Here is a 23,540-nt window from a genome sequence, read left to right as displayed (position 1 = left end):
AGTTTATTTGCATGTCTGTTTGCAACATTTATTTTGCTCCCAGCTACATAAAATTTAAAGAGTTATAAAATAGTTCAAAGACAATGGAAGGGTAGAATCAGAGAACCTGGAAAGGTATTTTCCAAACGATGTGTAGTTTTCTCTTATATTCAGTTATCCATTGCTTATTTTCTTGTATTAGCTATGAATGATAGAAATAACATTTGATGGTACCAGAACTGGTCGAGAAATCACACATTGGCTTTTGGTTATTTCCTGAAAGACAAAGTTTATTTTAATTTCTTTCAGACGAAGACGGCTTCATTTGCTTTATAAAAATGTAAAGTTTGTTCTTTAAGGGTATGATTTAAGATTTTATAAGATAAGAGACAAAAAATTTATGAAGGGATAATAAGTTTGTGTGAAACTAAACAATGCTGAGATACAGATGAGGTCCCTCTATCTTAGTAGTAGTGTCTGCAGAGAGGGATGGTGATGGGAAGAAAGTTGATTCCTTTCTCATTGAAAGAGGAGGTATACCAATCCTGCGGGAGGTGGGGGGCAGTGACAAGATGTAAAATTTACATGAGAGAAACACTGAGAAATGGGTCAGCTAAAGACTTTAAGCTCCCTGAGGCCTAAATCAATTTCCATTTAAAGGAACTGGGTGTTATATGCAAACAATGAGTCATGGAACACTACATCAAACACTAATGATGACATACACATAGTATGGTGACTAACATAATAAAAAATTTTTTTTAAAATAAATTTTAAAAAAGGAACCGGCAAAGATACCCCACAAAATAGAGCTTTACAGATGGTTTATTTTGATTTCCCTCGTGTGTTAATTAGTTTTGTCTGTCTCTATTTTGATAAAGTTCTTAGAAAAATGTAGAAGTATTTGTAATTCAGTGTTATAATACAGCTGGAAAAAGGAGATGCTCCTCCAGATAGGGGTTGTTGAGAATGGACAGCTAATAGTTCAGGACGCTGATTCCTTAAGTCTGTGTAAAAGAAAAAAATAAAAGAAGGAGGTGATTTGGGCTCCTCTTCTGGAGATTGCAAAGCAAGCATTGGCCTGGGAATCTTTGATTCTTGGGAGTGTACCGTCATCTTCCAGGAGTCTAGAGTAAGTGCCTATATAAACTTTTTTTTCTTTCTTTTTTTTTTTTTTTTGAGTACGGGTGACACACAATGTTACATTAGTTTCAGTTGTACAACGGTTATTTGACAAGTTTATCCATTATGCTGTGTTCACCACAAGTGTGACAGCTACCATCTGTCCCCATACGTCGTTATTACAATATCATTGGCCGTATATTCTCTTTGCTGTACTTTAATTTCTGTGACTTATTTATTCCATAACTAAAAGCCTGTATCTGTATAATCTTTTTCATGAATACATTTCAAGAACTGATGGGTTTGAAGTTCTTATCAGTCACTAATAAAAGCAACCACTTCCATAACGATTTTTGTAGGAAAAAATTCTTATGAAACATTTCTATCAAGAAAGAAATGGGAGCCTAAAGTCAGATGAAAATAGGTCAAGTTGTAGAAGTTCACTTTGTTTTATAGGTGTGAATCTGGGTTTCAATTTGAAACCAAACTCCTTTTCAGATGATCATTGTAACTTGGCACCGCTTTCCCTCATGACACTAGTTTCCCCACATGTGTTTGTCGTTGATTTACGTAGGGAAGAGCCTGCACATGCCACACACCCACCCTTGCATGGGCCAGCTCCTTCCCACTAATAGAGATTTGTGGCCAGGAGACTCACAGAGCTGATCAGATTCAAGGCCAACGAAGTGAAAGCTGAAGAATGTACAAACACAGAAAAACAAAAATTATGGAAACTTGAAGAGAACAAAACAAGAGAATAAAAGAGGTGCCACCGATTTGAGGAAATATGGTCAGACACTGAGATTTGATTTGCAGCCAAGCTTGATGGGAATGTCTGTGGCATATTAGAGAATGCAGTTGTCAGGTTTGCTGAATACAGGGGAAAAAAAAAAAAAAGTTTAAGCATGCAGTGGAAGTGCCAAAATCAAGATCCATAAGGTTTTACATGATACATTATATAGTAGTAGCTGGCCAAAAATGCAGTCAATTTTGTTTTCTTTTTCTACATTATATGGTAAAAGAAAGAGGAATAGATTATAAAGTGGCCAGCGTTTCTCTTCATAAGCTCTGGGGCTGAGTTGGCCCCGGTGCAGGAAAGGCCCAGTTAAATGAGTGGATTTGTTGTTGTAACAGGCCATTTCACTGCCAGGTGATATACATGGCATTAAGCTTCTGTGCGTTCTCTTTTCAAAATTTTCTTTATGTGGCAATTGACATAGCTTTTATTGTGAGATGGAACTTAACAGGCATTGGTCAAACTTGCAAGTGTACTTCGGAAACCTTAAAAAACAAGGAGTTTTAATCTCTTTCCAGATTAGCCTTACAGGTACTTTATAGTGCTTGAGGAATTTCTTCCTAAACAAAGGACACTCAGCACATTCTTCATTGCTACAGCACATCTCCATATATTGGTGAGACTCAATTAGAATAGAGAGTCTATTAGGATTTCATAGGTTCTAAATGTAAAGCCATTTACATATATACAGACAGCTGTGTTATGTTCAAGACCCTATGATCTTTTTACCTTTGTGAATGAGGGAAGAATGGGGAAACCACTGAGTGTTGAATTATTAATGTGACATGATTTTCCTTCTACCCAGATGCAGTTCTGTCACATCCTCAAACTTTTACAATCATGACCATCTCTATCAGGGATAAAAATAGTAGAGTCTTTCAATAATGAATAAACCCTGAAAAGATATAGTAGTTACTTTAAAAATATTGGAGACTTTGGGAAAAGTTATTGCCCAAAATATATGTTACTTTTAATTTTCTTTCCTTTCCTTTTCTCTTTTCTTCTCTTCTTTTCTTTTTCATATTGTTTAGGCACCAGCCAATGTAGCTGATAGCTTGGGGTGGTCAACTTAAAAAGGCGATTCAAAAATTATGAGAGTGTAACCCTGAGCTTTTCCCAAGACACCATCTCAAATGACAAGTTAAATCGGGGTTAGATGGAAGAAGAAAATGTTTCACATATAAGTGAACCCAATAAATTTTGGAATTTTTCAAAGAAAAAAAAAAAAAAGCATGTTGATTCCTAATAATGGACAGTGCCTCCCTGGCCAGTACTGCTGAAGTTGAATTACTCACATGGGAGAGATTCAGGAGGGGTTTAGTTCTGAGCACAGACCAGTGTTTGCATTAAAGTGAGACAAGATCACATGCTTCCTGTCTAAACTGTGGAGATCCCCATTTCTGCCAGAAGGATAGAGGACAGTAACAGATTTTGGGCCTGCCATGTTGAAATTGAAGAGAGTAAGGATAATGAGAAGTTTACTGGGTGTCTGGGACTACAGAGAGACCAGGGTTGGAAAACTGGAATTGGAAAACATCAGAGTATTGGATGGGAGTTAAAGCTGCATGAGTCGATGGATTATCCTGGTAAATGACAAGAGTGCCAAAGGGGTACCCTGGGAACAGAGGAAGAGAAGCAGGAAAAGAGACTGGAAGGAATACCAAATGAAGACTCAAAGTTTAAGTGTAGTGCTGTTTCGGGGCCCCCAGAAGATACAGGTGCAGTAATACGTACTAGTGTTTACTAAGCACTTACTATGAAATAGTATTATCAAAACCATTTTAAGAGTGAGGAAACTGAGTTCACATCAGCAGAACCAGCACTCATACCTGATAATAACTAGTTGCCTACATTAGGCTTTTGAATGTTTAATTAGACAAATGATCAAACCAAAAGAGCTAGAAATTACTGAAAATTGCCAGAAACACAATTCCATCAAGGATCCATAATAATTCAGTTTACATACCCAGACACCTTAGACTGAGCAGCAGAAGTGGAAAAAATCTGGTTTATATGACTATGGAGAAAATTCTCTACGTGGAATGCTGTCTGTATCCTTTCCGGGTACCTTATTGGCAGAGAGATCCATTAACTTGGACGGGACCTGGAATTCACTTGTGGTTAAAAAAGGAAAGAAGTAAATGCTGTAAAAGCATATAGAAAGTGAAGAAGGTGATACATGCGTATATGCTGATACAGCAGAAGGGCAGAAAATCGGAGTCAGCATAAAACCCACCCCTGGCTCTGGGGAGAGAAACACACAGCCTTGAAATTGATCAGTAATTTCCATTTTCTGTTCCAGGTTGTGCATTTCCCACTTTTTTCCTCTTAGAACAGGAAAAGGAGTTGGTTTTAAATTTTATACCTTTAATTTTCTGTAATCCTTGCCTGATGGAGATAAAAGCATAAAATCAGTGGGATGAAATTCAGGAACACTGAGGAAATGAAAGTGGAGTACTAAACTTGGGCAAGTTCAACCGTGTGACTCGGAATAACCAACAGATTATATATGAGAACAAACATTTCAGTCAGTCATTACTGATCTCCGATAATCCAAGTGATACCTGTGTCACTGAATCTGAATGCAAAGGCTGTTATTAGAAGAAAGTTTTCTTTCCTTCCCGTGGATTACATAACCAAATTATGGCCTAACATTCCTGGGGAGACAAGTTCATGATTAGTTATATGATTTTATAGGTTACTATGTGGTTTAAAATGTTACAAATTCGACTTCTAAAGGACCTGGTGGTGTTTGAACAGCACTTCTTTTGTCCAGACATTTTTATTTACATTAATTTACTTATCAAGCACTTTCTTCATTTCCAAAGAGAGGTAATACATCCCAGCCTAACTCAAAACGTTCATGTTGTGAAGTAGTGACATTCATGTTAATGAGGTTGCACATAATACATGCCAATGTGAACCCTAAAACATGCTCTCCACCAAGGACATGGGAATCCCGTTAATGATGAAAATGTGAAAACTTATCTAAGCAACAATGCAGGTAGGTCAGAGCACAAATGAAGCATTTTGACTTTTCTCCGACTAAAATTTTGGATTCTAAGATAAGGACCCAGAGGGGAATATACTTTTTCTCCTGCTCTAGAAGGATACTTCTGATACTTTTGTACTTGCTAATAGTCATGTCAGAAAAGCTGATGCCAATTGTATTTCTCCTCTCACCCTATTAAGAACTGACCCTATTAAGAGAAAAAGTCTTATTAAAATTTAATCAACAAAAGCAGGTGTTACAGGGAAGCGTAGATCTGTTGAAATCTGCCAGTGAATCCAAATACCCTCTCTTTTCCCGGCACACAATAAAGTTAGTCCACAGGGCATATGAAATCTTTCCAGTCTGTAATAACATTAGAGTGTGCATTCTGTTACTGGATGCAGCACAGAAATATTCCCATTTGACTCAGTTCAGTTCTTAGTCACCCCTCCAGTCTTACCCCCAAAGCTGCCTCCTGCTGGTTTGAAAATCTCGATCATTTCTGGCAGGATAGTGGTCCTCCTCTCCAATTATATTACCACTTAGTGTCTGGTAGTTGCAGAAGAGCCTCATGCTGCTATGTTCCAAGAAAAATCAATCTGTGAACCAGATTAAGGCCAAACCTGGTCTTGGACACAGCGCCGTGGGGTGGGAGTTGGGGGCAATGGTAGGGGCATTGCCTGGTGGGAAAGTTGGAGCTTGCTGGAATAATGCAGTGCAAGAATGACCCCATACTTGTAGTGTTTTGATTTATTGTTCCCTTGAAAATCGAGTGGGGAGAGTAAGTGGGCGGGAGGGCAAGAAAATGTTTCACTGTCTTAGCATACACATTTTCATTTTTTAGTGATGTAAATCAGAGTAAAATTTGGATCATCTTAGAATTATCAACTGAAGGAGGCATAAGATATGTTTTCAACAATGAAAGCATATCATTTTCAGAGGAACCTCACCTTTCACACCCATATTTCGTTAGGGAAGAATTTTATACCGTTATGAATATAAGTAGCATGTCCCGTATGTATATTCTTTGATTTTAACTAGTGTTCTCTTAACTGCTGTTGGCCCAACTGTGTTCACATGATCAGTCCTGAACTCCAGGACTCAGTAATTGTTACTTTTCTTTGGAAAACATTTTTGTGATCGTTGGTGGCAATTTACTGTGAGGTTCTCCCGTCATACACTGTACTTCACTAACTACACCCTGTTTATATCTTAACAGTGAGGGAGCTAAAGATCCCAAAGTATTTAATATTTGGGGCCTCAATTCCTAGACATGGGCAGCAAAATAGGAGGTATTTAAGTAGCAGGGGCTGAGGACTTGCATACCGAATTGTGTGAGCTTTTGAAAAAAAGTTTGAAAGCTGGACTACAAAGTGTTTCAAATTTACATGTCTTCATTATATGTTCATTCAGAGCTATTTAAATCAGTTCTTAAGTTTTAAATTAAAATTGCAAAGTAAAAATTCCTTAAAATTTTCCAAGCAGTCTTTTATAATATTTAGCAAATATGACCCAGTTTAATTTTTTTTAGAGATCTTGCCTAAAATACCTTTATCGTAGTTTCTAATATGCAAGTATCATTGAGATGTTGTGCTGTGAAAATACATATTGTAGAGATGTTATAGATTATGCTAAATTAGTCTTGATTTTCAGATTTTAGAATTCTTATTGTGGCCTTAATCTAATATTTTTCTTCCTTTTTTTTCTTTTCTTTTTTTTTTTTTTTTGAGAGGAATACTGAGGTGATAACAAAAGTAAATACATTCCATTTTTATTCCTTTTCTCTTTTCAAATATTTTCCTCTCACGAACTACAGAGAAAACCTATCTTCATCAAGGAGTTACCATGCTGATATGTTGAACATTCCTAATACTCCTTAAAAAGTGAGGGAAAATAAACGTATCAAATGTCAAATTGCATATAAAAATTTCTCTAAAAAGCAGGAATAACAGTTTGTCATATTCTCGCTTATCATATGTCTCTCTGTGAAAATAATACTAATAGTCTGGTAGGAGTTTCCCATTAAAAAACAAACAAAACAAAACAAAACAAAAACAGCGACACTAACAGAATAAAGCTAATCTGAGACATTTTAATACAGTTTATACTAAAACTGCAGTTACAAAGAAAAGTTGTTTGCCCTTGATGGGACTGTCTGGGGAGGGGAAATGCAGGGCTAAACCCCAGGTGATGTGAGAAGGCTCTGGGGGGTTGGTTGTTCAGAGTCACTGTGCACCGGCTGTGAGTGTCTGTGATGCTGTCACAAATGCTGTCTTAGGCAGCTTTATCAGGGGGATCTAGAGGTTATATAGACCCGTTGGACTCTGCTAAATCAGAGCACATCTCTAAAAGAGGTAAGAGCAAATAAGAATATGTCTAGAGAAGAGGTAGAATGGTAATCCTCCATTCATTAATAATAGCTAACATTATAGAGTACTGACTGTGATAAGGACACGGTGCTAAGCCATGGTGTTATCCCACTTACTCTCACAACTATCCGTGTGTATGGACACCCACTTTACTCCATAACCTGTGGCAGAGATCGAAGATTCAGAAAATTAAAGTTGCTTCACTTACTATCAGTTCATAGAAGGAGGAGCTGAGGAAAGTAGGGGTGAATGCCCAAAGACAAAATGATCGGGAGCCTAGTTGATAGTTGTGCCAGAGTTGGAAGGGCTGTTGTGGGTGCTGCGGGGGGTGGGCTCTTGAGTACAGCAGAGGAGGGGGTAAATGCATAAAAAGACCAGGAAGCAGGTATCAGTTACTCTTGGGAAATTCAGATGCTTATCTAATTTAAAGATACAGTAAATAGTATGTTCTGTGAAAGATGTAAAAGCTGGACATGGTGGTTTCCATGAGATCAAGAACACTGCAGACTTAACGGTAGGTATGTGGGTATTAGGGTACATGTGATAGCGGACTGAGGACTGACCTCATACTTCTGTCTGAGGAAGGGGCAGTGATAAGAGAAGCCTGCAGAGATTAATATTGCTCTGGAGGGACCTGGTAAAATGTGACATTTGGATTGACCTTAAGGGGGTGAGGATTGGACGGACTGAGCCAAAAGTGAAAACAGTACAGTGTTGGATGGCTTCAGGCACAGAGATATGGGGATAAGAAGCCATAAGACATGTTGGTGCAATGGGGAGTGTTTATGTTTGGTCGTAGTGGAGGTTATCTGAAGGGAATGAAGGGAAGTGAAAGCTGAACAGCTGGGTACGATCCTGATCATGAGGGCTTTGGGAACCACAACAAACAATTAGAACTTTTAATTCTATAAAGTTGGGAAATCATGAAAGGTTTATGATGAGAAGGATGGGTTTTGGAAATTATTGTTAACAACTAACTTGCTTTTTGTGAAACGCACACTTTCCGTCACTACAAATGCAGCAAGTCTAGGTGACATTTGGAGGAAGGCATGCTGCGAATCGGGAGGTTTTAAGATCTGTGGTCACCTACCTGGCTCTGACTGAGGTGTCCTCACCACAGTGACTGGACTTTGTGGGATGTGGCTGGCCCATTCTGGTGAACACTCCATGAACATTGATGAAGGAAGGGAAGGAAGACTAGAACTTTGTTCATTCCAGCTCCGAAGTTCTTTGGTATATGTAGGGGATGTTCTGAAACAAGATTTTATATCATCTGTTGAATAAAGATCTATTTCTGTAGCAGAATGATAAAAGTTCCAGGATTTTTACTCTAATACAATATGTAGAATTTTTTTTTTTAAGGAATCAACTTAATTCAAGTGTGGCTTCTTTCACGACCTTCCATTCTTTCTGTTACTACTTTCTCCTGTGTCTCTTAGAATAACTGAAAGAAAGTGATGATGAACACAAACTTGGTGTCATCTTTTTGGTTAGCTTTCATGTTTTAAATATAACTGCTGAAATTATGCCTCAAAACGTAATTGTTGAACATTTCTGAATAGAAGACTAATATCAGTTTGCAGTAATGCCAAACCAAAATTGAATCCTTAAAGTATTTTAAAATGTGCTCTCTTAATGTCTTTAAAAAATTCCTTCTGCTTAGATGAAGACTTCTCAACTGTTTGTTTTTTTGAGAATCTGTATATATACCCGTTCAGAAAAACTTACCAATGCATATGTACAGTCTTTGAATGCAATTAGAGGCAGGTTCACCAGCCCCACAAAGATGATCCATAGACCTCCCCTGCTTCAGGAAGAAACTCTGACTTTAACCTGTACCCCTGAAACAAATAATACATTATATGTTAACAGTAAAAAATAAATTAATTAGTTAAAAAAAAGAAACTCTGACTTTAGAATGACTTAGTGGTTTGCAGAAATCCCACTTCCTAAGATTTGAAATTGGCACAAAAAGATGTACGTATATAGTTAAAACAGTGTTTTCTGGGGAACATACAAACAAATGCCTTTAGAGGTAAAAAGTTGTATGGAAGCCAAGAAAATATTAAAGAAATTTTTTAATGCTGCTGAATCCACACATATTTCTCAAAGGTCCTATAAACATTACAACACATTTATCAAGGAATATCTGAAGGTGCCAAGATACTTCCAGTAATGTACCAGAATAAACATGACCGTATGATAAAAATACATTTGCATAACAGCCTCTGGGATCAGGGAGAAGGAGGACAGAGAGATGAAGGGGGGGAGGGAGGGATGAAGGAAGGGAGAGAAAACTGTCCCAGTTCTCTGCTACAGTTGTGAAGTTAACTTGTGGTGAACAATAAGAAGAAATCAATATTTTCAAAAAAGTGTCTGCTGAGATCTAAGGAATTTTATTCTTAACCTATATAAGGCATGGAGTCTACCCTGTAAAAGTGCCTTACCAAGAAAGGAGACAAGCAAAAATATTGAATGCGAGCTTCTCTGCTTCACCATTCCCGACCCCCTGTACATTTTCTCATCAAGAGAAGAGAAGGAATTGGTGGAAAACGTGTTAGCAGTCTTGGTCTGACAGGAAGCAGGATTTAAATAAACTCGAATGAAGGACAGAGTAAAAGAATAAGCAAATAGTTATTAACAGGCGATGAGGCACAGAAACTGGCAAGAGCCCAGAAGCCCTGATCCCCCCTGGGCTGTGAGGCAGGGAGAGGACAGAGGATTATGGGAGCCCCATGGAAAGAGACTGTGGCAAGGGAGTGCTTGGTGGAGGTGCACTTAAAGAACTGCACAGCTGCTACCAGAGACGGTGGTTTGGCTTCCTGGGTACCGAGCCAGGCAGAGCCAACCAAGGAGAAGGGCCCTGGGGCAGCAGCTAATGGAGCATAACCAGGTACATTCTCAACTCTTGGACTTCCCTGCTGAGAAGACAAAGAAATCCTGGTGAAGCTGTTTGTTATGAGGGTACTACCTTTGAGGTTATTATTTACTTCTATTAATGGGTGGTTTAATCACCCCCTGAGAAGGATACGTAAATAATCCTTTTCTAAGTGTCCTTGCTTATGGGGACATTGGAGAATTCTTTCAAGAAAGAGCACTGAACTCCCCTTACCAGGATTGTTCTTGTTTCCATTTGTTTTGGAAACAGTTGCTGAAGGAAGAAGGAGATGTGGCCATAAATGTTTAAAAGAATTCCATGTATAGTTAGTGGTGGCCATAAACATATGGTCCTCACCAACTATCTGGACTCTGTTCCAACCATGTCTTTCAACTGCTGTTAACCCTGTCATTATATATTCCTGCTCCATTTTCACTGGGGAAGTCTGTGTTCAGAGCCAAAGTACATGGATAAAATATTAAGGGTAATGGCCCAACAAATAAAGGGAGGTAAAGTTCAGAAGCTGCATGGCAAAAAGCCTGTCACAGAACTGCTGATGAGAAAGAAGGAACTTTTCAAATTGAGAAAACATTTGTCATTGTCATTAACAGTTTTAAAGGTCTAAATTTTTAAGGGAATTCTTAAAACATTGTGCTTGGAAAACAAGGAGTTTTGACAAGATTTAAAGTATAAGAATGTGATTTGATCTCAGGACTTTACTGATACAGATAATCTTTTAAGGTATGAGTATTTTTTCCACATTATAAAAGTGTACTTTTTCATGGTAGAAAATACAGAGGAGCTTGAAGCATAAAATAAAATAAAAATGACCCGAGATCTTATTACTTAAAAGTAATCACTAGTCGTTGTTTTTCTTTTTACTCTGCTCAATATATGTGTATCCTTAAAATAAAATGATGGTACTGTGACTCTTTATGAGTATTTCCAGTACTTCATTACTCTTCAGGCATTTTGCACCAATTTTCATTTCCATCAAAAGTATGTTAGTTTGCCTAACCATATCCTGTTAGCCTTGTAATTTAAAGTTTCCCCCCCAATTTTATAAAATAAAATTTATTTAGTAAGGTTAAACTTTATTCAAGTTTATATATTTATTGACCATTTTTCTGTTGAATCCTTTATCCATGCCTTTTGCTTATTTTCCTATGGGACAATTAGTGTAAGTTCGCTTTTTATTTTTAATTTATAGGGGCTCTTTATAGAGAAAAACAATTTAATAAGATCAATTTCACAAATACTATATGATTCCACTTAGATTAGTACTTAGAATTTTAAAGGGAGAAAGTAGAATGGTGGTTGCTATGGGCTGGGGCAAAGGAGCATTACCTTTGGATACACGTTTAGTAAATCCTGATTTAGAAACTGTTAGACCTCAAGGTAACTTTAGATATTTTTATTAAGAAAAGTAAAGTACCATTTTGAAGTTATTTGATAATTTAATTTATAATTTTTTGCCTCAGAAGATATGACTCTCTTAGGACTAAGAGATTAAGACCCTTGGTTCCAGCTTACTCCAAAGAGTCCTCAAAAAAAGTATGAAAGACACAAATAATATACAGAATAATGTTACAGTGGAAGACAGGGACATGACAATTGTCTTCACTATGTGTGATGCATAAAAAGACTCTTAACAGCTTTTCAGCTAGTCTGTAGAAAGTGGAAGTACGAAGAAAGGATTGGCAGATAGACATTTGGCCAGTAATTGAATGTTCATTTACTTAACGTTAGGTAACTTCCAGTTTTCGTGAAAATTACTAACTTTCCTGATACCCTGAACAAGCTTGAAACAGTTTAATACCCAGAGTCCCGTGAACCCCTAATTAACTGCTCTTCAGTGCAGTCTGTGAAACTTTCTCACTAGATCTTAAAACAAAGATGAGAAAGGTGGAGAATATTTATGCCAGTCTCAGGCTGGCAAGTTACTTTTAGGACTGAATTCCTAAGAGTTTTGCTGTTTCTTACATACATCCTTAATTGTGCCTCAGATATCTTCAGAAGACAGAATTTCTGGGTTTTAAATTTCTTCGCTTCGTAAGCTGGAAATAAAACAAACAGATTGTGTATGTGGTATGATGTGGTCAAGTCTTCATTTATGGTACTTCCTTTGTCTAAAGTGTGTGAACACTTAAATGCATGGTTGCTTTTTGGTAATGGCAGCCAGCAGTTTTGTGTTAGGATTTTTCACGAATAGTCCCAGCTGTTGTAAAAAGGAACAATCTGCCCTGGCCATAGATAACAGCGCTTTGGGTTTAGACCACAGGCAATACCACTGGGACCTTCCATGTACACTGTGCACATCAGTATTCCTTGGAGAGAGAATGACGATTAGTCACTTCTGGCTCCTCGAAATTCTTGCGTAACTTGCTGTTATCTCAGTACAGTCTCCAGGGGAGGCTTTATCTTGGCACATGCCTTCATCCCCACTGCAGCTCTCCCTCCTTCATCAGACGGACCACAGAGTATGGGCCTGGGACTCCTGTTCCATTCAGTATGGGTTCTCCTTCCTCATCCTGGGTCCTTGCATTATTGTTTTTGTCATGCCTTGTATCTTGGGCTTTGTTGCCACTGTGACGAGAGTCGTCCATCTGTAGCTCATACGTATGTGCCCATCCTCCCTTGCAGTAACCCTAGCACTGCCGATGCTTTCTGTAGAATTGTTACATACATATCATTCAGACGATTCCAGATTTCCTCCTGGCACTTCAATTTCCTTTCTTCCCCCTTGCCAGAATCCTTGTCTTTATCTCTGGAATATAAAGCTCGGATGCCAAAAGGCTTCAAAAAGTAAATGAGTTAGGCTTTGTGTTTTTAGCTTTCTTTTTCCACACTCCATGTTCCAGAGCTAGATTTCTCTTGTGCTTTGGATTTTTCTTGCCCTCTTTCTGCCTGAACAGCAACTCTGCAGTTATGCTTGGAGTTATCTTACACTGTGTAAGATAAGGTGGTTTGTAAGATAAGGTAGTTTACTCTTTTCTGATTCTCACACTTCTTAAATCCATCTGTTCTTGATTATTTCACCTGTTATGCCTTGATTTTGCTTTATACTTTGTTTGCATTTCATTTTTCTTCTCTGAAATTATTTCTAGGTTTTTGCTGAGTCCATATAACTTCTGACTGCGTAAACGGCTTTGATATGGTACGTAGGGGCCTTAACAAAGAAGAGGCATGTGCCCAGTTTACCCCTTCCCTCCCTCATGCCTTATTCCCTCCTCAAGTTGAAACAACACAGAACAATTAGAAGAGCATATTGTCATTATATTGTGAATGCTTTTATTGCTGATTATATTGGAGATATTGGCATTCTATCAGTAAACGTTCTTGTGTATCTTCCAGCTAGCTTTGAATTTTCAAATGTGCATTTTCAAAGGATAATAGCTCTTTTCTACCTAGTTGATGAAGGGCCCGTAGGCTCCATGTTGGTATGTGAATGCACCCTCTCCTTCAGCAAAAACCCGCCTAAAAGTGCTCATTACCAGTGATGAGGGCACCTCGTCTCCAATCATTGCCAAATAGTTGAACTGAGAAGCGTCTTGAAGAGCTTGTCATACTTTCTATCTTTTGATTTGGTCATGTCAGTTATGCCACTATCATGTCAGGAACACACTTCCTCTGTTGAGTATTAAGTTTCATTCTGCCAAATGCAGTTTTGATAGGAAGTTATCCTGGGGTATCATGGTGTGTAAACTGATTATGGGTACCAATGGAAACATCTTTTTCTCATGAAAACTAGGTTTTTTATTTTAAAACACATTTGCTTTTGCATTTCTCTCTCTTCTCATTCCCCTTCTCTTCGAATTGACTAGGAAGAAGATTTTTTTTCTGTTTTAAAACAAGATAAATAAGGATTATTTTATGCCTTATTCTAAAGCAACATAGATCATTTAGGGAATGCTTGCAACAGGTAGATTTGGTTTTTTCTTGATCCAGTTGTAATATTTGATGTGTTATAGCCGCTCTCCAACATTTAGCCAATACTTATAGCTTGGGTTGTTGTACGTACTCTCCAAATACACTTCACCTTCTTATTCTAGCTCAGTTTATTAGAATTCTTGTCATCAACGAGCGTTCCTTGAAAGAATCTGGTGTCTATATTACTGGCTATAAAATCAGCTTAAAATGCATAGACTTACTGTCATTCTGTTTCATTTCTTTAAAATAATTCCCAGTAAGGTTTAATGAGTCAGTTCAGGTTTTCTCTGTCTCTTACTAAAGTATATATGTTCACTTAAAAATGTGATATCAGTATGTTACATGACTTGTATATAACATTTTTGTTTAAAAAGGAAAGCCTGTTTCTCAAGAGGTCAGAAGGAAACTTTCGTTTCACAGAAAAATACGGGCCATGGCCCCATGACCGAGTCAAATGCACTTTTGTTGATCAGCAGTGACTTGCCAACTTAAAGGAGAAGGGATCAAAGTAGCACATGGATTGGCAGGTATCTAATTTTGAACCGCGACGTGGCTCCGGGAGGGTTTGAAGGAGACTCCATCTCCATATGTGGTTTTCACTGCATTTGTTCGGTGCCTGCAAGCATGTTATTCAGGAAGTGCCAGTGGAGTGAATACAGAATTTCACCTATATTGATACAGACTTGCACATTCCTAGGGTGTGCAAAACAAGAGGAAAGCCCGAGCTGCTGACTCCGAAGCCAGTTGTGGGTCATGGCAGATCACTATGACCCCCATTTGTGTTTACTGCCTACAGCGTGAGGCTCTTGGAAACATTTAGATTGTGATGTCTTAGGTGAGCTACTTACATGAAATACCAAAAACTTGGAAAATAAAGTTATTTATGAGGTTAGTTTTATTTAAGAATGTTATAGTACTGCTTCACACCAAAGACATTTAGATTTATTTGGAAAGTATAATGATGTTCTGACCAAACTCCCTCATGGAAGAAACTCTACTGCAGAGATTCAGTGACTTTTCCAAGGTAACAGATCTTGTTTATGACTTTCTTCTGATTCAGAACTTACTATCGTAATTGTGGAATCTATATATTTTCCCCACAATGTGAAAGGAATCTGTTATGGAGTCAGTCATTCAAACTTTTAATACATTCTGCGTGATACCTGCTGGCTTCTCGTAGCATTTCCCTATGTGATCCAAGTCAGCCGGTACCTGTGAGATGTCTAGGGCTTTTTCTGAGTCTTGGTTTATACTGTCTGTTTGATAAAATCCTTACCCTGCAGCCACAGTCTTCCTCATTAAAAAAAAAATGCCTGTTACTACTTTGGAACCAACTACTTGCTGGCTGTGGATATATTCTCAGTGATTATAGGGAATTTCAGAGGAAGTTAGAGATACCTTTCCTCCTGTCAACCCTGACCACTTCTAACACTGTTGATGGACCCAGCCCCAGCCAATGTCCTTCTTCTTAGACAGTTTAAAGGCTAAGACTTTTTAGGAAGAACTTGAAATAAAAGTGAAGAGAGCTCTAAGCCAAAAGAAAGTGAATTCTGTCCACTGCTCTCTTCTTATGGATTTGAGGCCAGTTTGACAGCTTCATATACATTCATAAAATGTACCAAAGCCATTTTGATTTCAGGCCATGATGTGGAACTTTTCCCCATAAACAAAAGTGCAACTCTAATATTACGTCTTCCATTTTGGGTATTGGTGGGAGGAGTCAGTTTAGTTAAACAAGGGATTTTCTGTTATTTTCTCTCTCCAAGAGAACCTGCTGAGAATGAAAGCATTGCTTTGATTTTTTTGATGTTGAATCTTTTCGCAACAACACTCAGTCATGGAGACAGGAAAGTGCTATCAACAGATCATTGGTGGAACAGTGATGGCTTAAATTCATCGTATGTCAATAACCCATTACTTTCTGTAGCATAATAAATACAATGAAAGGGCTGACATAAGTCTTTCCTATAGATTTTGCTCTGGGATAGGAATGGAATGAAATGAAAAGGAGGTTTAAGCTTTGAGGAGAGACGGAAAAGGAAATAAAAACTTTTACTAATGTTTCCAGGAATGGGAATGTTTCCAGGATGGGAAACCAGAGAGTACAACCAGAGTACCAAGAGATACCCTTTTAAAACCATAACTAAACTTCACTTAAGTTCATATAAACATCCCAACTCTTCTAAATATGTATCTTTACTGAAAATATGATTTTTAGCATGTATTCTTATAAAAACAATTGTTACCTTATCAACTCCTTATGAATTTCCATATGGAAGTCATAAAAACCTTTTTTGCTCAAAGGTTTAGCTCTTTTGCAGTATACACATATAAAATACCCATTTCTTATCCATGTCCACACAGCTTCATTTAACTTCTTGAAGGTTGGATCACCATCTGGTCTTCCTCTCTTCCATAGGATTACACCACAGAGATGTGAACAGATTGATGGGGCAGGAATCTAAAAACCAGAAATCTGGATGGACATCTGAGAGTTCTCTGTATTTTTATAGAGGTACTGAGATCAAAATAATTTGAAGTCAAAACTGTTCTGGGAAGTGCAGGACATATGATCACCTTAGATATGAAGTTTAAGCTCTTCCCGTGGATTTCCATCTCCTCCTTCTGTGTAACCATTTCCAAAAACAGGGACACCTTCAGTCCATTCACCTACTGTTTAATGAGTATCTACTACTTGTCTGGCACCGTGGTAGTTTTAAAACTAATTAAGATAATCCTTGTATTTAGAGAGATTGAGGATTGATTATAAAGCAATGGATACTATTTTTAGAGCAAATATCTCAAAACTTTCATGCCTAAATTGGAGTTGTCCTTCAAAGCAATTATTTTGAGGCAGGGGGAGACTGTACACTTATTCCCTATTACTCTGCCATCTTCCAGCAATCTTCATAGCTGGCCTTATTCTTTTATGTTTATTAATATAGCTAATCCTATAACTTTTCTCCATCATATATTTCCAGAATAGGTCTGAGTAAAACCTCAGCCCCTTGCAGGATACATTTAAATTGTGAAATAGAACATTCACTGAATATAGAGAACTGAATTTCAGATTTGAAAGAAGCACATTAAGTTCAGCCTGGAATAAGAGCTCACATGCTGTAGATAGCTTTTAAAAAGCAAGGGCAAAGGAGGGAACGAGGAAGACACTCTTATTGGCCACATTAGTAATCTAAACCAGAATATTGTCATGATTGTTTTTCTCTATACTTATGAGACTTGATTATTTAAAGATCTGTTTTCCAAATAAGTACCGCTTTAGGTCCTGGAGACTTTTTTGATATTAACATGTTGGTGAATGCGTGTTGTGTGTATCTCTATGTCCATTGATAATTTATATTTTTAGGTCACTAGATGGTGCTCTTTCACTTTGAAATAAAATGTATTTTCCATTGAGGCTTTTGCTTTTTATTTTATTGTTCTGTTGATACAGAGGTGGTGGAAAATCAAAATTTTTCGTAGTTTGGATCTGAGGCTTCCTTCCCTCTACAGGTGCATAGGAATTTTAATGTGATTATCCAGCCTGTAAAAGTAATAGGTTTTCAGATTAGCATACCACTCAATACTTAATTTATTTTGTAAGAAAATACATTTTTCCCTTGTAGAACCATTTTATGTTACGTATACTTGGCTAATACATAGGACACTACAATTATTATTTTTATGTGGTTTCATCTGTCCTATACGTGATTGAAAAATGACTTGGGAAACAAACAAAATGCCGGTTACTGGATCCTGGAGACCCAGGAACGTATATTTTAGCAAGAGCTACAATTGAGAGCAATCAGGTATGTTTTGAGAAGTGCCAGGTTCTAATCCCCCAGTAGTAAGTGTTTTCAGTGGAGATTAACGTCAGAGTCAGCTGACAGTAATTGAAACCAAAGTCAAAGATAGCTGGGATCAAAATTTTGAATGTAGTTAACTGCCTCCAGGAGTTATAATGGATATAATAAGAATTATTGAAGAAAATGCTTTGTTTACATAAGTATGTTAAAGTTGGTGGGAATCTTACAGAGAAAAAGTGGTTCCTGTTAGGATGCCCTAAAGGAGTAAGCAATGTGAACATGATACCATACTCACTGGAGGTTGTTTGACATCCGTTTTGCCCTACTTTTGGGTTCGTCACCTAATAATACCTGACACGTAAACATTTTAGAAGGTTTAAACCAATCTTAAGATCTTTCATCTTCACAGTGTCCCTGTGACATGGCGAGTTTCAGAGGAGGAATTAGAGAACAGGGTAGGAAGAAGAGTGTAAGGCCAAGGCAACTCCAGGGAGACAGTCTGGGGCAGGGGGAGGCGGGTGACTGGAGGTGACAGCACGGACTCAAATTAAGCACAGCTGCTTAGATGTCTCCCCAGGAGGCCAGAGGCATTCCTGAGCTCTGAAGCTTGGTGGGGCATTGTTGTTGACTAGGATTGCTCTGTCCTGGTCTTAAGAGCCTGTAGCTTTAGGACAGGGTTTCCTCCCTCCTTCCCTCCCTCCCTCCTTCCCTCCCTCCCTCCTTCCCTCTCTTCCTTCCTCTCTTCAATTGCTCATTTTTACCTTATGAATATGACATGCTCATCATGGCATTGATTTTCAAATGGACTGTTGGATGGGGATCGGTAAGTCATAGTATCAGGGAAGTATGTGTAATTTGATAAAATTCCCACCAGGTGATTCTTTTTTCTTATTCTAGAGAATTGATGGTTTGGAAGGACCAGTTGGAACTGCTTGTTAATTGTAAAAAATGCTCAGCAAACATTTCCTGACCCTGTTGCTGATCTGAAGTGTAGTTCAGTGTGGGGAGGACTCAGCGGAGAAGGTGGTGTGTTGTACACAGACACTAAGGTTGACATCACTAGGGATGGTGATGATGCTCTCTGTTACTCAGCTTTATCATTTTAGTGGTAACACTTTATCACTAAGGCTAATGGTATAGAACTTCTGGCTTACCCCAGATGGTCTTGGTTTCTGTCAGGCCGACCCACGGGGTAAGAGAACACCCCGTTGTAGGGGAGACTTGGAAACCTGACAGAAGTGAGAACTGAAGAGACACGTCCTCACCCGGAGTTTTGGCTGTGATGTTTCCCTCCCTGTGAAGATTCCAGCTTGGCGAACTGCCTCACCTCCTTTAAGCTTTTACTCAGACCTCACTTTCTCTACCCTGACCCCCCTTCCCATGGCTGGTACTCTTCATCCTTTTGTCTTGTTCTCCTTTTCGCAAGTTGTGTTCTAATACATTAGATAATTTGTTTATTTGGTTCATTTTGGTCTCCTTGTACAAGACTGTAAGCTCCATGTCGACAAGGGTCTTTTTCTTTACTGATATATCCTCCAGCCCCTAGAATAGTGCCTGGTACATAGTAGAGGTTCAGAAAATACTTGCTGAATGAATGAATGAATGAATGAGTGTTTTCCTTTATAACAGTCTGTGACAGTAATAAATAATACATGTAGTAATACAAATATAGTCATTTAACACTAATTCTGAGTAAATATTAAATATTCCTGAATGAAGATAATGTTTTATTCTGTAGATACCTTCTGAATTAGGTTATCACATGGTTTAAAAGTGTGGATCCAGAGTTGGAAGACATTGGATTATAATGAATGAGCCTCTGAGTGGTTTTCTAGGGCAAGTTACTAAACTGCTCTGTGCCTTAATTTCCTCTGGAAACAACATTGCAAAGCTCTGGGGTAGATTAAATGAGTTAACACATTTAAAGCCTTAGATCAGGACTTGGAATGTAGCAAGAATGTAGTAAGTAATAAATTGAATTTATAGATTCTTCACTTGTTTAAAAAATAATTACATGATAAACTTCTTTTGCAGTTAAATGCTTTAGCCAGCTTTCAGAAGGAAGAAGGCCACACAGAAAAACATACACAGCTTGGGGATTTTTCCATATTCCTGTTTTAATTACAATGTTAACACACCTAGAATGAATCAAATACTGAGTTTCTTATGGAATCTCTTTTCTTATATTGTAACATCAATTTTATAACGAAGAGTTTGGGGTTTCATATGAGCCCTTTGTTTTTTATTTCTTATAGATCCCCATATTAAGGTTTCTGGAAAGAAAGAAGATGTTAAGGAGGCCAAGGAAATGATCATGTCTGTCTTAGACACAAAAGTAAGTGAATGTTAAGGACACTCAGATGTCAGAACCTTGTCTCTGCAAGGGCTACTTCATGCTGTTATGAAAAGAACCATTTGGAGAAGAAAAGCCAGGAGAAAGTAATGGTGGGTTTTAAAATAAGCATGTGTGATTCTACAATGGATGTAAAGTTCTGTTTAAAATTTGAATAGGTTCTCAAGCTGGGTAAATGAGTAATATTATATATACATACACCCACACATGTGTGAGTAAGTACATGTAAGTACATATGTCTGTGTTTGTATGTGTATGCCACCTTTAGAAATAGACATTGATGCTGATTAGTATAGGGCAAGTAACGATGTTTGGAAGAATTAGCATATTTGCCTTTATAATGCCAGAATGATCTATATAGTTGTATGTCATGGCATGAAACTTGACAACTTTCTCTTGTAAGTTCTTTCTCTCTCTGCAGGTACAGGTTAGAGAGATAATAGGGAAATTTAGATGTATAAAAATGTATACTCATTTGTGCAAATTTATTCTAGTAAACACTTCTAAATCACTTATATATGGCAGGCACTTTGCTAACAAGCATCTTACAAATATTAATTTGTTTAGTGTTCATAACCAACTCAGCACAAAAGTACTAGCGAATTTGCCCAGAATCCAATAGCTAATAAATGGAGAGGTGGGATTTAAATCCAGGATGTCTGGTTCTTAACCGCTATGTTTTGCCACCTGGTATTTCGTTGAAATGGTTTCTGATCTCTTCCTTTTTTTTTTTTTTTTTTTTTGATCTTTTTTATTTTTAAGAATTATTCACCTTACAATTATTAAATATTCTAGAATCTTTTCCCAAAAAGAATATCTTTTTCCTGTATTTCAAATGTTAAACTAAAAGAACTAAGTTTGAAAATCCAAGTATTTAATGGATATAAGTTTAAAATTTAAGAATTAAGATATGATATGATATTTTTAACATCTTGTATTTTGATTTTTTTATTTTACTTTTTGAGGACTGAAGAATTTTTATATCAGTCTTATAAATGAGAAAAGATTTCATGTCTTTATAATTTTACAATACTGAATTTCCCAAAATTAAGTACACAGATTCTCATATGATCACAATTATTCATTACATCTTAGAATTTCACATTTTGCTTAATTATAACTAATCTTCTACTTTGTATTGCTTTAAGCAAGCCATGTTACTGCTGGAGCTCTGTGCTTTGGTAGCCCTTCCTCATTCTTATCTCTGAGAATAACAGGTCTGCTCTGTAAAATTTTACTTATAGTAATAGGCAAGTTGTGAAAATAATGCTTACAAATACTTTCTTAGTGTCACAGTTCAACACTCCTACTAACCTACATTTATTCAGTCTTTTAATTATTTTCATCTGTTTTTAGTTATTTGAATTAAATGTTTCATGAATAATGTCTGTTAAAGAAAAAACTGAGCAATTTATTTGTAATTATACCTGACTTTATTTAAATGCTGCTTTCCAAAAAGTTATCTTGGTAAAGAGTATATCTTTTATTTCTTCTGACAAATTTGTCTTAAAGTGTCTTAAGTGTCTCTTTCTCATAGCCAAAGAGAAAGTATATGTTTGTAGATGAAGATGATATTACCAAGAAATCTGTAAGATTTCCCACCAGGTCACTTGTTAGTACTGTTCCCTTGGAGAAAAAGTGTTTTAAGGAGTAGTTCCTTCCTTTTGCATGCATCAAGAATTAATACATTATTTCCATATAGAGCAATCGAGTCACCTTGAAGATGGATGTTTCACATACAGAACATTCTCATGTAATCGGCAAAGGTGGCAACAATATTAAAAAAGTGATGGAAGAAACAGGGTGCCACATCCACTTTCCAGATTCCAACAGGAATAACCAAGCAGAAAAAAGCAACCAGGTACTTTGTCTTTTTGCATGAATGATTATGGAACAAATTAAAGCTTTATTTTTCCATATGCATATCTTTTTTGGGAGGTGAAAGCAAAAAAATAACCATAGACATACCATATGTGGAATCTGAAAGAAAAAAAAAAAAAACACAAATGAATAAACAAAAAGCAGAAGCAGACCGGTAAATGCAGAGAACAATCTGATGGTTCCCAGAGGAGAGGGTGGTGGGGGATGGGCAACGTGGGTGAAGGGGAGTAGGAGGTACAGGCTCCCAGTTATGGAATGAATAAGTCATGGAAGTAAAAGGCACAGCATAGAAAAGATAGCCAGTGGTATTGTAATAGCTATGGTGAGCATAGCATAACTTATGAACTTGTCAAATCACTAATGTTGTATTCCTGAAACTAATGTAACTTTATGTGTCAACTGTACTCAAAAAAATAAAAAACAAGAAGAATGTATGTCCCCTTTCCAAGGAGACTGAAGATGCTCTACTTTTTTAAAGAGATGATTGTAGATAGGCTATAAACTTTTACTCTCTAAATGGTTGTGGAAGAGAGAGCAATGTGAATGTGATGGCAACGTAAAATGAAGTCCCTGAGACAAGGCCCGGAGAGCATTATGTTAGGAAAGGACCTGGAACCTTGCCTAGTCCAAGCACGTGTCCGCTGTGGGGATTCTGTCTGTAGCACTGCACACGTGGTTCTCCAGGGTCCACCACATCACCTCTTCAATGCCTGAGTGCCCATCTACCTCACATTGACTGAATTATGTCTCTCTTTAGTTTATACACATTTTTTCTAGCTTTTGTGTTTGAGAACAAATGAAACTCACCTGTCCATACATTTTCAGTACTTGAAGATCAGATAGTATTATTTGTGTCATTTGGAAGTTTCTTCTGTAATCTAATCATAGTACTAGAAACTGTCAGCCACAAAGATGAATAAGATAACCGTTTTTTCTCTGTGGGGACTAATGGTGACAGTGACACATAAGGAAGATAGCAAGGGCAGTATTCAAAATATTTGACAATTGGTACGGCTTGGGGCATGGTCTATCAGGAGCAGTGCCCTGGAACCCCACGCCTTTACCCTCATGCCAAGATTAATTCTTTAGTTGATGGATCATGAGAAGGTTCAGGGGATCCCAGAAGAGAGCTGGAGGTGGTGTTGGAGCAAAGATTTTTTTTAATCAGCTAGCATGAAGTAGTTCAATATTTTGAGTACTTACTGCAGCAATAACATTGTATACTGATATACAGGACAGACTTGATATACAGTATGCAGAGTTTAAACAAAAGGTAGAAATGCAGCAAACAAGATGATAAAGTAGACAGGATGGCATTATGGGGACTGTGAAGCTTTAGGTAAGTTCAGGGGTTGATGTAAATCAATTGACACAAATCAGCTAAGGAGCTCATTAAAATGCAAATTGTGATTAAGTAGGACTGGGTTGGTGCCTGAG

General features: G+C 37.5%; 1 protein-coding gene across 3 annotated transcripts in view; it reads left to right on the top strand.

Moving 5' to 3' along the window:
- The window catches only part of BICC1 (BicC family RNA binding protein 1), a 268,534-nt gene that overhangs the window by 209,296 nt on the left and 35,698 nt on the right, over nt 1–23,540 (top strand). For all 3 annotated transcript variants that reach the window (XM_040623916.1, XM_008696275.2, XM_040623917.1), the window contains exons 4-5: nt 20,125–20,204; nt 21,925–22,083. In XM_040623916.1, coding sequence (XP_040479850.1) covers nt 20,125–20,204; nt 21,925–22,083 — 239 coding nt within the window. The remainder of the gene's footprint in view (nt 1–20,124; nt 20,205–21,924; nt 22,084–23,540) is intronic.

The sequence above is a fragment of the Ursus maritimus genome, unplaced genomic scaffold (genome assembly GCF_017311325.1).
Source record: "Ursus maritimus isolate PB19 unplaced genomic scaffold, ASM1731132v1 scaffold_7, whole genome shotgun sequence".
NCBI lineage: Eukaryota > Metazoa > Chordata > Mammalia > Carnivora > Ursidae > Ursus > Ursus maritimus.
Note: the sequence above shows the minus strand (reverse complement) of the source record. Positions and strands in the feature narration are given on the sequence as shown.